Here is a 15,850-nt window from a genome sequence, read left to right as displayed (position 1 = left end):
TCTAGATCAAATCAAGGCAGAAGGTGAATATAATTTTTTTCTACTTTAGAACTGCAAACCTATTTTAAGGAAGATTTCATCTAATAGGACAAAAAGCTTCACTGTAATTTCAGAGAATGTTGATTAAAATAAAGCCTTTAAGGAATATTGCCTAAAGATGTGAAGCCAGCTTCCCATGCTATCTCAATGCTGACTAATGACTGTTCTTTCTGTAATTATACAATTGCTTTTATGATCACTCAACTTGACTTGTGTGCAGTCAAACTGGTTTGATTTACACAGAATTTTTATGTGAATTTTTGTCAAAAATAGAATCATATAACTGAAAACCCAGAGGACAGAATCAGAATAAAAAAATCAGTATTTCCAAAGAATCACCTGTAGATTTTGGTACTTACAGAATGTAAGTTATTACACCAATACTCCTGGAGTGAAAAAGAAAAAAAAAAGGGGGGGGTGGGGAGGGAGACAGAGGGAGAGAAAGAGAGAGAGAGAGAAAAAAGAAGTTAGAACTTCAGAATAATTATGAGAGATTTATCTCAAAAAAGATCCAAGAGCTTACCACATATCTGCTTCAAGACCAAGAGGTTCATAATTTACTATTTCAGGAGCTGAAGGAAGACAGAAGAAAATCAGTACATAATCAAAGAACACACCTATGTCACTCTGGCCATGTATATGTCAGATATAACTAGCCAAGATGCTGATAGATAAAAATAACTTTAATGCAAGTCTAAGCTATTAATGAACACTATAAATTGTTCTATTAAAATTCAAAATGTCACAAATTGCACACAGATTATGTAAACAGTAACTCAGCCAAACCAAGCTAAGCCACACATACCATTTCATATACTGAAAAAGAGTAGTCTGAAGAAAGAACAGTGCTCTTACCAACAAACTCTGGTGTTCCGAAAATATTTTTGAATTCATTTCCAAAGTCAATTTTGTGTGCTAAACCAAAGTCAATAATCTTGATTCGAGGCTTTGGTACATTCCTGTCCAGCAACATTATGTTTTCAGGCTTTGAGATGGAGGAAGAGGAAGAAGAGGGAAGAGATTTTAAGTAGGTACAAAATGTCTGATACATACAAGTACCCTTAAGCACTGAGTCCTTGCTCAGCATCTACTTCAGTCTGTTGATCTGTGTCTTCAGCAAGAAAATCCTGTCATTTGCTATTATGACCTAACATGCTAAAAATTAAGTACAATAAATCAGGATTTAACATTGATGACAGACTCCTGTGATTTCCATGGGGCTGAGATTTTACTTTTTGTAAATATAGCTATTGCAGTTTTCATGTGGACTAAGTGAGCGGAAACGCATCCCATCACATCCATAAGCTGGCATGCTCTGAAGAGCTCATAGAGCTACAGCTGTCCTGCTCACATTGCTAAAGAGGACTTCCGGAGCCACTAAGAACTTCAATATCACCATTATTTTACTTCTCCTTACCTCAAACATAATGGCTGATGTGCAGGTAAAAGGCAAAAGTAATTTTCTTCTTTCCCTCCCCACATTTCTATTTTTGCTGCATATTTCAATTTGCATGTTCTTATTATCAGGTGTAAGGATGCTTTATTTTATTAGACACAATGGCAAAAAATTTACACCTCATACTGTGAGAAAATATTAAAAGTATATTCTTCTATTTTCACAACTCATTTATCTTGATGATCATTTTATAAAGACCAAACATATTATTTGAAGCGGTAAGATTGGAAAAAGTATGTTTAAATTGAAAAACATTCTTTTCTCTACCTTACCCCCAGAACATGGCATCCCCTTTTAGAGCTCCATTGCCATATAATAACAATGCCTCCTTTTCCTACCATAGACATAGCTGCTGACTTCAGCAGACTTTAGCAAATGTTCAGCTGCCTTCCTACATTAAGATGACATAAAACTATCAAAAAACCTTACATATGAAAACATTCAATATTCTGAAATTAAACAATAAGAAAGCATTAACTGAGTTTACATACAAAAGATCTCTTTCCATTGCCAAAATAATGCAAAATTCATTTGAAATAAAGCTTTTTTTCTTAAAAAAAACAAAAAAAACCCCATGTGTTCTACAGAATCTTTACAGGCAATTTTGTCTTGTTTTGTTTTTACTACCTATAGATAACTTTCAAGTGAACGTAGGATGTATACAACAGTGCAGCCCCCCCCCCCCAACTCAATGAGAAAAGGCATGCTATTCAGAATGTTGCATCCAGATCCCATCCACATTCCATACAGTCCTAAACACAGCTTTTATTTCAAGACTGTTTCCTCAGAATGGTCTCATTTTGTTCAAAGTTGCTATTTTCCATGTGGAAACAGATGGGAACTATTCATGGTTCAATAATCTCTTTTCAATGGCTGAATTTTCCCCTTTCTACATAAGCTAGCAAAAAAAGCTACAGCCAATATCTGCATGATGGCAGATTTCTGGCTGGTGTTATAAGGACTTAATGGGATGCTGCTTGCAGTTGTCTACATTTTTAATCTGCTCAACATACCTTAAGATCAAAGTGGGCAATTTGCAGAGAATGGAGATACTGAACACCATTAAGTATTTGTTTGAGAAATTCTGTGGCTTCCTCTTCCGTGAGAGATTCTTTTTCAGCTAAGAAGTCAAAGAGCTCTCCACCTGCAACACTTGGAGAACAGAAGCAGAGTTACTGACAAACTTGCTTTAACCTTTGGGTTCTTTTTAGCATAACTATTTTCAGAGCAACCTTATCTTCTGGTTTGATATTGATGCTTTTAACACCATTAATATCAAACCAGAAGATGAAAATTGCATAATTCAATATCTGAAACAGTCAGTAACTCTACCCCTCTTCCTCTGGAGAGGGGAAAGATTACAATACAGAAATCTTATTTTCAAACAAGAAACCCAAAACAAACAAACAAAAGAACCCCCCACCCACAGGGTCAGCTATATCTAAATTTAAATAAAGAATAAAATTAAATAAGAAGTAAGTATTCTCAAAACATAGTAATGTAGCTGAACATCTAGAAAAAAAAACACAAATTGGCTCATACTACCAGTAAAACATGCAGTGCTTTTTATGCTTTGGGAAACAGAAAAGTTAAAACTCACTTTGAAATAAATACTAGTAGCTGTCCTACTATGCAGTTTCTAAACTCCCTAAAGTGTTCAACTCTTTGAAAATACACTGTAATCTTTAAAATAGTGTGTTACATTCATCATGTATGTCATATTTGGACCTAAAATTATCATGCCTTTCCTACAGTGAAAAGCAGCTACTGCCTTTCAGACTACTTACAGAAAGCCTTTTAACTTCACAGGCAGAAATAAGAGTGTAAGAACTGAAGAGGGTGCATAAGCATTACCCAGATTCTGAGGAAGCCTGCATTTGAGGGAGAGGAATAAACTGAAAATGACCCTTGTCTCAGCTCAGTCAGTCATCTGGCCGGAGTGATGATTGTCAACAGCGCCAAGACACGCAGAATTTTAGTAAATAGGAAATATGATTTCTAACTTTTCTTAAAAAAACATCCCAAAACTTCATGCAGTCTCCCCCAATTTAAAGACATATGTTGAGATCACTGGCTGGTCTGGCAACCTGTTTTTTCTGTTTATGAAAACAGCATTATTACCTACAGATGTGTTGGAGACTGCAAAGATAGTTATATTATTTCCCACCTCTTGCATTGTACTGATATTTAAAAAATACTGAAAATATACCCTAATATATGTTGACTTTCTGTAGGAGAAGAATCTGTTTGTGATTTAAAGTTCTGATTATAAAAAATAATGGGATTAACATATAACAATAGCTAAACAGTCTGGGTGAGTTTCTGGAAATATATTTGACTTGCTTTATCATGTCTACTGTTCAAGAGACTTAATTTGCATTATTGTAATGCAAATTGCAGACAGAGTATATTTTAATGAGTTCTTGGAGCTTTCACTCAGCTGCCTAGAAGATAATAAGGGTATTGTTTTTAGTTTTATTTGTGCTGTTGTAATATTTTCTTCATGAAAGCAATTATTGAAACAAAGTGCTATTAAATATAAGAATTACAGCCTGGAAGGGAGAAAGGTCATTTTAATCATCCCTGTTTTAGGAACATTAAAATGGAATTCCTACAGATTAAATACAGTTCATTATTTTACCACAGATGCAGATCAGTAAGATCTTACAAACGGATGCACATGTGTATTATCTCATGCTTTGCTTCCCACTGAAAAGAGCAAAAGGTTTTCAGGTTAAAGTCTGCACCTCTGCAGCACTTCCTGATGACAAATGGAAAACTGGGCAGTGACACATTGCTGGCATTTCTTCTCATTTCCAATTTCTGGGCTAAGGGACTTCTAAATTATATAGAACCTGTTTCCAAATGTTTATTAATACATGTGGACGTTTACTGTGGTTGTCATAAGGATGTTAATCAGAGTACATCCATGCCACACAATGCAAACAGACTCTGGCTACTCTTCAAGCCAGTGAGCAGCTGTGACAGCAGTCACAGAAAAACTAAGCACCTTTATAAACTCAGGTTCAGTGGTTAACTGTCATACAGGTTTTGGTAAGCAGGAAGAGCAGCTGTATCTATCTACAAATGCCGTGCAGCTGACCCTTCAGCCGAGGAAGAGAAGGGAGCTGAAAGGCTGCAGCAAACATGCTTATTCCCTCACATTGGCATACACAGTCTCTGTTAAAACTTACTAGTCATCTGTAGCAACAGTAGCACTGATTACACACATTTCTTCTAAACCTGAAAGACACATTTAATTTAATATCAAGGGTTTAGTTATTTTCAAGATACCTAACAAAGAAACAAAACTGTATTTGTGTAAAAAGGAAAAAATCTCTTTATCCTCAGTCTCTTATCTGCAACCTTTTTATTTTGTGTAGTTTCATATCCTGAAAGTTTAGACCACATGATATTACAAGTTTGATAAACATGGGTTTTCACTTGTCTCAAATATGTCACATTTGTGAACAGTTAATTGCATGTATAAACACATTTTAACAGATCATGCAAATGGAGTCAGGTTCAGAAATTGTCGAGTGCTACTCTCCTGTCTTGCCTAAGGTTAGCTGTAGTGATGTTCCCTCTATAATTATTTCACAGGCTTTAGAACAATGTGAAATAGAATATTACTTGTATTTCACAGGTAATACACCTAGTACCTAACGAAGGAAGAAACTGAGATCCAGAGAGGCTAATAGGTTAAACAAACAAACCAACCAACCAACCCCAACTGTTGTGGCTCTTAAAAAATTAGGAGCTAGGTATCAAAGCTACTCGATTTTTCCAAAGGGTTGATGTGCTTATTTAGATTCTTAGGTACTATCGCCCTAAGTAACTCTGCAGTCTTTTAAGCAGTATCTGATTAAGAAGGGACTGAATCCAACACACTCAAAGCATGATTCCAGAACCAAGTGCACCTCTGATCTAAGAGGTTTGGAGCATACCCCTTCACATTATACATCTTACCCTTAACTGCCTGGAGTACACAGTTTCAACTCATAGACCAGGCCATTGTAACTTTCACTGCTGGCAATGTCTCAGCTGGTGGGAGCGAGTTCAGCACCTCACATTTTTCCCTTTGGGAGTTGTAATTGTTGGCAAGTATGGTGCCAAGATCACTTGCTTAGAACATGTACTGTTTAATCTTACCAACAGAGAAATAAAGCACAACAGAAACAGGGTTTTACAACAAGGATGACTGAAATGTTAAACTAACATACAAGGCAATCCAGAAACTTAGAAAAGCCCTGCTACCCAAGAAAGGCCCCCCCACTTCAGACTGCACCCATAGATTCCATATTAGCTTGTCCCTGTACGGGAAAAGTTGGGACCCACATCCTCATGAGAGCTTAATAATGCACATATTGTTTCTTAGCTTCCTTTAACATTTATCGGAAGACTGCTTCTTCTGCTACCTTCCTGTGGACTTTGGTCAGGTCTGATATTAAACTGTATCACCTTAGGCATACAGAAAGTGACTGTATCATGATAGGGTAATTACTTCAAACAAGAAAGTTGATACAGTCCACCCTGAATATCCTCTACAAGCTAAGTTTCAACTCCACAATTAATTCACTGGATCGCAATACCCTCAAAATCAATCACCAGAGTCTGCTTTCACAGACTTCATAAAAATTAAGGCCATAAGAAATCACTACATGATCCAGACTGGACTTGAAATATTACAGATCATCAAATAGCTTATAATAAGCAATTAAAGATGCTAACTATGTAAGATACTTCAGTGCTCAAAAATTTCCTAAAACGCTGTCAGGTTTTCAAGTCTGGTCTTGTGTTTCAGGCAGAACAATATAGTTCCATACAAAATAAACACAGCACATTTTTTATCCTGAGCTCAAAGGTGAAACTGGAAGGCAAAACTCCAACAGAAGACCCCGCTGCAGCAACATACCTATGGGTATGTTTATCTCAAGCACAGCAGCAGTCTTAATTCAAAGTAGAAGGGCAGACAATTCCACACATCAGCCTCTGAAACTGATTTTTTTTTTTAATCCTAGCTTCTCCCCAAAAGTACACAGATTTTAGCTTCATTACAATGTCCGAGCATCCTTTATAAATTAACAACAAAAAAGGTTTGCTTGGAGGTTGCTGGTGCATGAAAGCCCTGTTTAAATCTGGCTGAAACCGATCATTCAGTAGGTTTCCTTGAAACCATCTGAATCATGCAATCTCACTTTCAGCTTGCCTTGAAGAAGGAAGACTCACCACAGAGATCCTTGATACTTAACAGACTGCTGCCAACCACTGCCTGGATAAAAAAAAATCGCTTCCTGAAGGGAGTGTGGGCAATAGGTTCACCAAGCACTACTGTGTCTTCCTCTGGATCATTTTAGAGCATCTGTGCCTTGTACTCTCCAGAAGTGCACAGCTTTGCTCAATTTCTCAGTTTGCTGGTAGGAATTACCAGAAAAGTTTCTGAGCAATTCATTTGTGAGTTAACACAACTCTGATATACAGATTGCTAAAAATTAACCTATGAGCAACAAACTATAACCACTCAGATTAACAGAGGAACTTGATTAAAGTCAAGTCACATCTAAATTCCATTACTGCTGCAAAACCTTTATATTCACTGTCACATCACGCCTTCCTCTGAAGCGCCGTCTTTAATATTCCTGTATAAAACTTTGTTTACTTTTAAACTAAAAACATTTTGCAGTTACAGTAAGCTGTACATATATTAGGCTCAAAAATATAAGAATTTGTGATTGATCAAGGTCACATCTTGATCGTAAGGAGAAGGCTTCAGTATCAAGTATAATATAAAACAGAAAGCAATAGAGGTTGAGTAATTATTTTCACTGTCATAATGTGACTTCATTTTACACTGCCTCCAAGCAGTAGAGCACATATTTCTAAAAAAAAAATATATATATATCTAACAACCCTGCTTTTGAAAATATTTTCTATAATCATTTTCACTAAAAGCAAAGCTGGCATATATTACTTTCCTGATATTTCTAGGTAGAGCTTTCCTGAATTGGTGCAAATAAAATAAAGCCTCAGATCAGCTGCATTATTATAAAATGCAGCAGCAGCAAAAGCATTTCCTAGCCTTCCCAAAGGAATCCTGACAGATGTGTCTGCAACCCACATATTTCCCTCTGGGAGAGGGAACATATCACACCTGTGGAGAAAAGATTTCTGGATAGTGCTTTTGTCACTTGTCAGGCCTAGTTCCGTGATACGGAACTAATGGCCAGCTCCCAGAGGAAGTCATTATGGGAACCTACACCGGGAACTTGGACCCAATTAACCTTCACAACCAGCCGTGTCACCTCCTAATGACTCAGTCACATGCCATGTTGATCACACTGCTCATATAGTAATATCACCTAAATGATAATTAATGATTATCTAAGATTTTCTGATGAAGTTAAAAAAAACAAACAAACAAAAAACCCCCACCTCTAAGCCAAAAAACTTTGATCAAACTTAACTTTGGTTTAATGTAGGTTTAATCAACCTTGCTTAGATTTCAAAACAGCAAAGGCTAGCAGAGTTGAAGAAAATTCTACAAGCAATTTATTCAAATTTTTGTAAGCAGATTTAATTTGAAAAATTATCCAGATAGTCTTCTATTATGGGATATCAGTATTCTTGTCTAATCCAAAAATTTGTTCTGTCAACTTGCAAAAGAAAAGAAATGGTCTCCTTTAGGGATTTTTTAGTTGAATGACTTTCATATGACAACTCGCAGTATTTCAAAGTTGAAGTTGTCAACCCAAGACCAATGTGAAATATTGCTATTTCCATTTTATTTAAGGTTATAGATCTTTACATCCACTTCATTTAACAGCCTTTATGAATTGTTCAGTTGCCAACCCACTCCTCTGAAATTTACCAAATATTTTGAAAGAGCAGCAAAGGTGTTGCTTGCTTTTCAAGTAACCTACCCGCTCAACGTACTTAATATTTCTATATCTACCTACCAGAAAAATTAAGGCATGTTACGGCATCTCTACTCCTTGGCATTTTCATTTGTCCAGCTTCTCCTAGACAGACTAACTGCTGTAAATTCCTTTCTTTAGAGCACCTGAATTCTTCCCATATGTTGAAGCTCTGGCATCAGAATGCCCAGAAAAACACAGGCACGAGAAATTAGACTTAGATTTAAACAATTAGGTTTCAGCTAAGAAGGAGACCTGAAAACTCATGTGAATCTTTCTGCACCCAAAAAGAGATGGTATTTAGGTTTTCATTACTAAGCGCCCAGAGTTTAAGTTACTGTGCAGAGAAGATTACTAACACTTTGGTCCAGGCGCCAGTGCCTTAGTATTTAGATCCTGCCCAAGACATTTGAATTTAATATACAGGCCACTCATTGTACAAAAGTATCATGCATTTTGCTTAGTGACTGCAGAACCCAGAAACCACATATCCTCTGAGATGAGCTCGGTGGGATGTAGAGTCATACTTGCTCTAGTTTCTCTCTTTTCAGCCCCATGTAGTCTTATTCTTAGTTGTCTCAGCTTTGTAGATCTATCTGTGGGCCTATAATTCAGGCTTTTGAAGTCAAAAGGTGGCACAATATCTAGAAGTTAGTGTTGCAGAGCTTGCTTTCTGTTACCTTGCAGCAAGTTCCCAAGAATTCGTCTCAAAATTCAGTACAAAGCTATTCAAGAACAACCTTATGACTTACAGGCAAGCTTAAAACCCTCAGAGCTGATTTAGAGTTTCACTGGAAATCAAGCTAGTCTTAATTTTACTTGGACTACTGTAAGTTAACTCCCTGATAAAACAGAAGAGAAATCTAATGATTCCATTATTATTTGTGATTATGCTTCAATGAGCAACTCACAATATCATCAGAATTTTTATATATGGGGCTATCATTTCCTCCTGGCTCTGTTCTGTTTTAGTTGACACTATGGAGGTACTGACAGGTGGCAATTCTGTTCCTGAGACATCTGGATGAAGAAGACCAACTTACAAGTGATTGTATTTTTTAGAAGTTAGCTCCTGTATACTTTCTTTAAAATTTAATGTAATTCTCCTCTTTCTCACCTGCAACTTTTAAAGCATTTTTCCTCTTTTTTATTTTTAAAAACAGATATTTGTCATTCAGAAATATGCTACAAAAGCTAATGGACTTAAACTAAGATTTCTAATTCACAAATGAAGATACATTTTTTGAGGAGAAAAGCACAAATATACAATTCTATCCACAACTTTCTAGTGAAAAGAATCAGCTATAAAAATCACGGTGTTTGAAAAGGCAAGAACATCTGAATTATGTTTCAACATTCTAAACAACTACTATCTAATTTAGGATGAAGGTATTAATTCTTTGGAGTTGCACCTAGAAACCATAACCAAGGCTCTACTAAACAGCACACGGTGAGCATATTCTGTGGGTCTACAGTCTAAATGAAGAGATCAGAAAGTAGAAGGAAAAACAAAGGAAAAGAGACTGAGGTCCTATGTATCGAAGGCTACCATCAGGCCAGTGAAAAGAGAACCAAGTAGGTGCAGAACAGGCTGGAGGACAGAAAATAACTTACTGTGCAACAGAGGCATCTGTGTTTCCTACAGTCTGTGAAGTCTGGTAAGATAATGGCCTCAGTGAAGCCCCCTGGAAAGAGCTTAGTACTGCTAGCCAACACAGACTAGCTGGTTGAGTGCTGCAGCTGGGCAGAAAAATAACCATAAAATTCTGACTATGAGATTGATTCAATTATTTGCATGACAGGAGAAAAAGCAGAAATAAGAGTCTTATTGTTCTAAGTTAGATGAGGAAGAGATGGAGTTTTTCAGCTTACATTTAATATGCTAGCATTCCTTGCAAGATGATGAGAGAAACCAGAGAGTAGAAATTTTGAAAGTATTTTCAAATCAAGAAGACATATGCCACTAAGTGGACCAAGAAATATGAAAATACGTCTGCTTTCCCCAAATATACCAACAGACTTTCAAAGTGAGTCTCTTAAAGGATATCTCATGCTTGCATGTGACTGCTGAATCTTTTCATTAAGATTTGGTTTAAAAAGTTTCAGAAATGAAATGTTACGTAAATTTTATATAAGTCAGTTTCCTGACATAAGGCAGCCTTATGAAAATCCCTCCATTATGGATAAAGTTTTTGTCATGCACATCTGCTTTGTGTTCTGTGTTGAGAGGACAAAGCCACTGCAATAACTAATGAACTGCTCACATTTCCTTTCATGAAACATATTGCTACCTTGAATATTTTAATTGTAAGCTGACATACATTTGCAGTAAGCAAATGAAGCGAGAACTTCTCCAGTCAGTTGCTCATGTCCAAGAAACATCATTAATAAAGCATAAAAATAAAAAGGGTACATTTTTCGCAAGAAGCTGGCACGCAATACTACAAACCATTTGCTGAACCAAGAGGTAAAAATCAATAGTTAATAGGCAACAGAGACACCATCCTGAGATTGTGCATGTTAACAGCTATTGATAGCGACTAAAAGGACAGCTGTAGAGGCATGCCTTTTGTGGATAGCAGGGTTCTTTAAAAAATACAAATCAGAAATTCTTTTCATCATCACTGTTCAAATTATTACACTTGCTTACTAATATGAAAGCAGTGTTTCTTCTGGAATTTTTATTTTGTTATGATCTTTTCATAGCAAGAATGCTGAATTTTAATTTCTTTTTAAATTCAAGAAAAATTCAGTTATACAATATCATATCTGTATGTGATATACTCTCTCATCTTATGGTCATAACTAAAAATATGTCCCAGGAAAAATGCAGTTTCTAAAATGAATTTAGTCATGGAAAGAAAACTTACTCAAGCTATGTTCTAATTAATAAGGAAAAGACTCACTTAGAATGGATTCTGAGGACAGCAAAAGAGGTTATTTAATGAAATTTCAGCTTTATACTTAACTGTCTCCTTTTGTTTGAAATTGTTCTGTAAGAACAAAGAATGTCAGAGTAGTAGGCAAAACACAAATAATAGAACAGTAAAATAAAAGTGGATCACATATTTAAGAGCCTGTGATTAAAATGACAATTTTTTTGCCTTTTCAATTGCTTTACATACTATTGTAGAGATTTTGAAATTTTTAAAAGTTGCCCCTATAGCAACTAGTATATTCAGTTTATAAAGTGATTGCTAGCATGTCACCTTTTCCATTTTGTCCCTCTAACTAAATAAATGTTGCATTTGTGATATCACAATAGCATTTCTTCAACTTACAAGACTTGTATAGTAGTATGGGAAAGCGAAAAGAGAATCCCCAACTGAAATGACAGGGGGATTGTTAACTAGGCAAAACAATTAGCTAAACTACACTGTAAACAGTTTGTTGAACTTTGCACTTTGTCAGAAACAGTATTTCCTTCTATTAGATAAAGTCAGCAGGTACACACAGATGCACACAGCAACCTTGCTGCTGAAAGAGCTTCTATTCCATTTCAAAAATGACAGAGGGAAGACTATTCCCATTCTTGCTATTACTGTCTGGGACTACTGAGTTTTCTTCAGAGCTCTTGAGTCCAGATACTTGCCCGATTTCACCTGCAGAGCATTGTAATAGACTGATAATAAACACAACAAGGTTACAGATAGGAAAAATGTTCCTTTTAAAACCCTAAAATAATTTTGTGTGGCTGCATGAGCTTTCTGAAATATTACTTAGGAAGTATGTTAAGGTAAGAATTTAAGAACCTAAAATCTTAGGGATTTTTGTCTACCTAGATAGATATATCTAGATATATATTACTCATAGAATGCTAAGGTTTGCAAACAATAGCTGCTAATAACAAAGAACGAATGATTCCATATTGAAAAATATACCGGGAACTGGGTGAAACAAAATCATACAGAATTTGCATACATGCTTAGGAAAGTTAGGTCCTGTACTGGCAAGTGAATACATCAACACACCTATCTGTGGACAGCTTGGGAACTATAAAAGACAGGAAGAGTACAGAAGGGAATCAAAGTTGTCTAACTGCAGATAGTATGAGATTTCTTGATATGAAATACTGGCCCTATTTAATGCTAAAATCTTGTTGCTAAAAACTCTGCTCAGCCAAGAAGGAGAGCCTCAGCATCAATTTCATACATCAGTTTCACAGTCATACTGGATACATTTACACTCCAGACTATCTTGGCACTTGAAGATATTTCCACAGAAATGGTTTTAAAACAACTGGAGAAATAAGTCACTTCATGTGAGAGCAAATATAAAATGAGAAGGGGAATACGAGCCAGACTAATTTTGCTGTATATTTATGACACATTTAAATAGTCCTGAACAAAACCCAAGAGTAGTAGATCTTCCGATACTAACTGTAAGGAAGTTTTACTTTATTGAAAAATATGACATAGCTTTGGTTCATTAAAAAAAACCTGCTGCTTGTTTAAATTATTCACACAATGTTGACAAACTAACATATATGTACATTTCTGAAACTATGAAAACCCCAGATTACAACAAGTATTGTAAACAGTCATATACTGGACTAAAAAGTGTAAAAATATGTTCCAGTATAATGAGGTAGTATTATACATATGTATCTCACAGAAAAAATAAAATTCCAAAAGCTATTTCCCATTTTATTTCCTAAATCTACATTGTAAACCTATGCATATGTTAATGAAAACATGCTGCACTGAAGTGTCCTTTAAAGGTAAGTGGAAAGAGTATTTACGAAAGGTTGTAAACAGGAAGAGATAATCTATATAAGCAAAATCATATGAGCAGCCAAAGAAAAGATATAGTGCTGTCCGGCATTCTGGTGCCAGCTTCCAAATCAGATGTATTTGCTTCTAATTCTATCACTCTAGAAACATAAATGTTTAAGCCTTTAAGCCTCTGAAATGTTAAGTGCAAAATGTCAAATAAAAGCCATTTATATTATTGAATTTAGTTAAACTGTCTTTTTGAACAATAATTAGCATGAAATGGCAATTTGAACACAATCATCTGCACTAACATTTCAGGGAAGTGGGAGACGTGCAAAAGGAACAAGACAGCACACTTATCAGCTCAGTATCAGACTTCACAGTAGTGACCTGTATCTTTACTGATATGAAGTAACTTGCTTCTTGCTTGCACGAAACACATATTCTAAACCAACACGGCAATAATACAGACTGGTCCCAGCATCCAAACAATGTAAAGACTTGCATGTCTCCACTAGCCAACACTGTCAGCCTTTAAAAAAAGTGAGTGATGCTCAACTTCTGAACTTGCAAGCTTTGAGGAACCTGAAGACAGAACTGAAACAATGCAGGAGTGTTCTTTGTTGACATATTTATCTCAATCCATTAGCAATAACCTTGGCTGAAAAATGGGAACTAAAACAAGGATATGAAAGTCCAGTTTACATTTCAACAGGGCAGAAGTGGAAAAATTCTGTTCTCAGTTAAGTTGGTAAAAAACACGCCAAAATAAACAAACAAACAAAAAACAAAACAAAAACCCCCAAACCAAAAGAGTAATGTTATTCTGACATCACATCAGCATAAAACAGAGCAAAATTTGCCAGAACATCTAGCAAATTTGCTAGAACAAAATTTGATGGAGCAAAATTGCTCCATCTGATTTAACTCCTAGAAACTGTATTTTCCTCTGCTTTTCTCATCAGATCAGTTTACTTACTATTATTCTGGATTCTGGATATTGATGATGATTAAAACAACACACAGAAAAAAATGCTTAAATCTACTAGGATGTGGTTTTACTTCTGTAGTGCATTTGCAGTGAAGGACACTGCATAGAAATCAAGAAGCTACAACTCTGACCTAAAATAAAGAATTCTCTGACTATTACCAATCTTCCTTCAGGTTGGTAAGGAACACTAACTAAATCATAATGACTCTTAAGAGAAAGTGTCTATTTCTCTAACACAAAGAAAATTTCTGTTTCTCCTCCCGAGGACTCTAGAGCTACTTACAGTTCCAGAATAAGAATGACATCTGTTTTGTTCTCATAAACGTCATGCAGTGTGATCACATTAGGATGTCGAATCTCTTTTAGTATGTTAACTTCTCGCTCAATATCTTCCCGGCTCACTCCTCGCCGGCTGGATTTTGTTCTCCGTTTCTTGATGAATTTCGCTGCAAACTGCTGGCCAGTGCTCTTCTCACGGCATTTTTTCACTACAGCGAACTGCCCACTAAAAAAAGGAGGGACAGAATGAGGGAAAGTATTTGGTTCAAGGATGTTTAGAATTAGGAGTAGTTTACAGCTGCTACTGTGGCAGTGAAACAGCCGTACCTCCCAATTATTATCTAAAGTACTTTGCTCCTTTTTGTGCAATCTGGAATAGAACCTGAGAATAGCTACAGGTAGCGAAAAAGATTAATTGAAGTATTGGCTTTACATCACACAAACATACACGTGTACATACACCCACACTTTTCAGCATATCTATAAATAAAAGGTATTACCTGTATAGACCACTAGGTTTTTGACAAATACATGCATCACATTACTGGGAAAACTAATGGTATCTGGTCTTCTCCTTCCACATACATGTTAATTTTTTTTTTTGTTCTCCAAGAGAAAAGGTCCTTAATTTCTTCCAGTCAATATAATCTCTCAATATTCACTTTAATCTATCCTCAATTTTTTTCTTAGTTTTTTAGAGGAGGGATACTTGACCTTTAAAAGCACAGATTAGACAGCACATCAAGAATTACAGTTACTGTATCATCTTGCCAAGTAGGAAGATTTTGAAGGTGAAAACCATAGGTAGGTATTCAGGAACAAGAAATGGTGATTGTGTTACAAACCAGAAATAACACAAGGAAGTTGTTGACTTCAGCACGTTACTATTGACGTATTCAGCTGTTGCTGCTGCTTATATGTACATACATATTCAGATCAGAAATCTCTAAGAACCTAGTTACTGCGTTAAATAAAGAACAGGATTGTTAATACTGCTGAGATTTCCTTGTAAAGTGCCAAACAAGAATTATTTCAAGTTACAACCATGCATAAACTCAATGCATACTGCTACTTTATGACTGGAGAATGAACATGTGCCAAGTATGCTGATGAAGTAATTAACCAATTAAGGAATGCATGACAGACAGAAAATAGAAGATGATAACCAATAAGCAACTGTGTTATGGGATAAAGAAAGATAATCAAATGCTGTAAGGGAAAAATCAGACTCAAGATTTTTGGATTTAAAGTGCTGGATCAGCTGGAGAATACTTTATGCTGTTGGGTCACCAGTACCAGCATTACAATACTGACACCATACAGAAACCTTAGCAACAAACTCAGTCTCGAACTGAGACACACAGTCATGGCTAAATGACCCTTATCCACAGAAGGCAGGGGTGAGAAGGTCTTCTCAAACACACTGTTAGGAGCGGACTCTAGAGGAGCCAAAACC

At 36.0% G+C, this 15,850-nt stretch overlaps 1 protein-coding gene across 4 annotated transcripts in view; it reads right to left on the bottom strand.

Moving 5' to 3' along the window:
- Nucleotides 1–15,850, bottom strand: part of DAPK1 (death associated protein kinase 1) — a 96,332-nt gene that overhangs the window by 36,331 nt on the left and 44,151 nt on the right. For 2 of the 4 annotated variants that reach the window (XM_067315319.1, XM_067315321.1), the window contains exons 2-6: nucleotides 14,399–14,620; nucleotides 2,509–2,647; nucleotides 895–1,024; nucleotides 563–611; nucleotides 399–425 (exon numbers count right to left, since the gene is read on the bottom strand). In XM_067315319.1, coding sequence (XP_067171420.1) covers nucleotides 399–425; nucleotides 563–611; nucleotides 895–1,024; nucleotides 2,509–2,647; nucleotides 14,399–14,620 — 567 coding nt within the window. The remainder of the gene's footprint in view (nucleotides 1–398; nucleotides 426–562; nucleotides 612–894; nucleotides 1,025–2,508; nucleotides 2,648–14,398; nucleotides 14,621–15,850) is intronic. The other 2 variants (XM_067315320.1, XM_067315322.1) reach the window with 2 other exon arrangements.

This window comes from Apteryx mantelli, chromosome Z, assembly GCF_036417845.1.
Source record: "Apteryx mantelli isolate bAptMan1 chromosome Z, bAptMan1.hap1, whole genome shotgun sequence".
Classification (NCBI taxonomy): domain Eukaryota; kingdom Metazoa; phylum Chordata; class Aves; order Apterygiformes; family Apterygidae; genus Apteryx; species Apteryx mantelli.
This window is presented reverse-complemented; position numbering and strand designations above follow the sequence as displayed.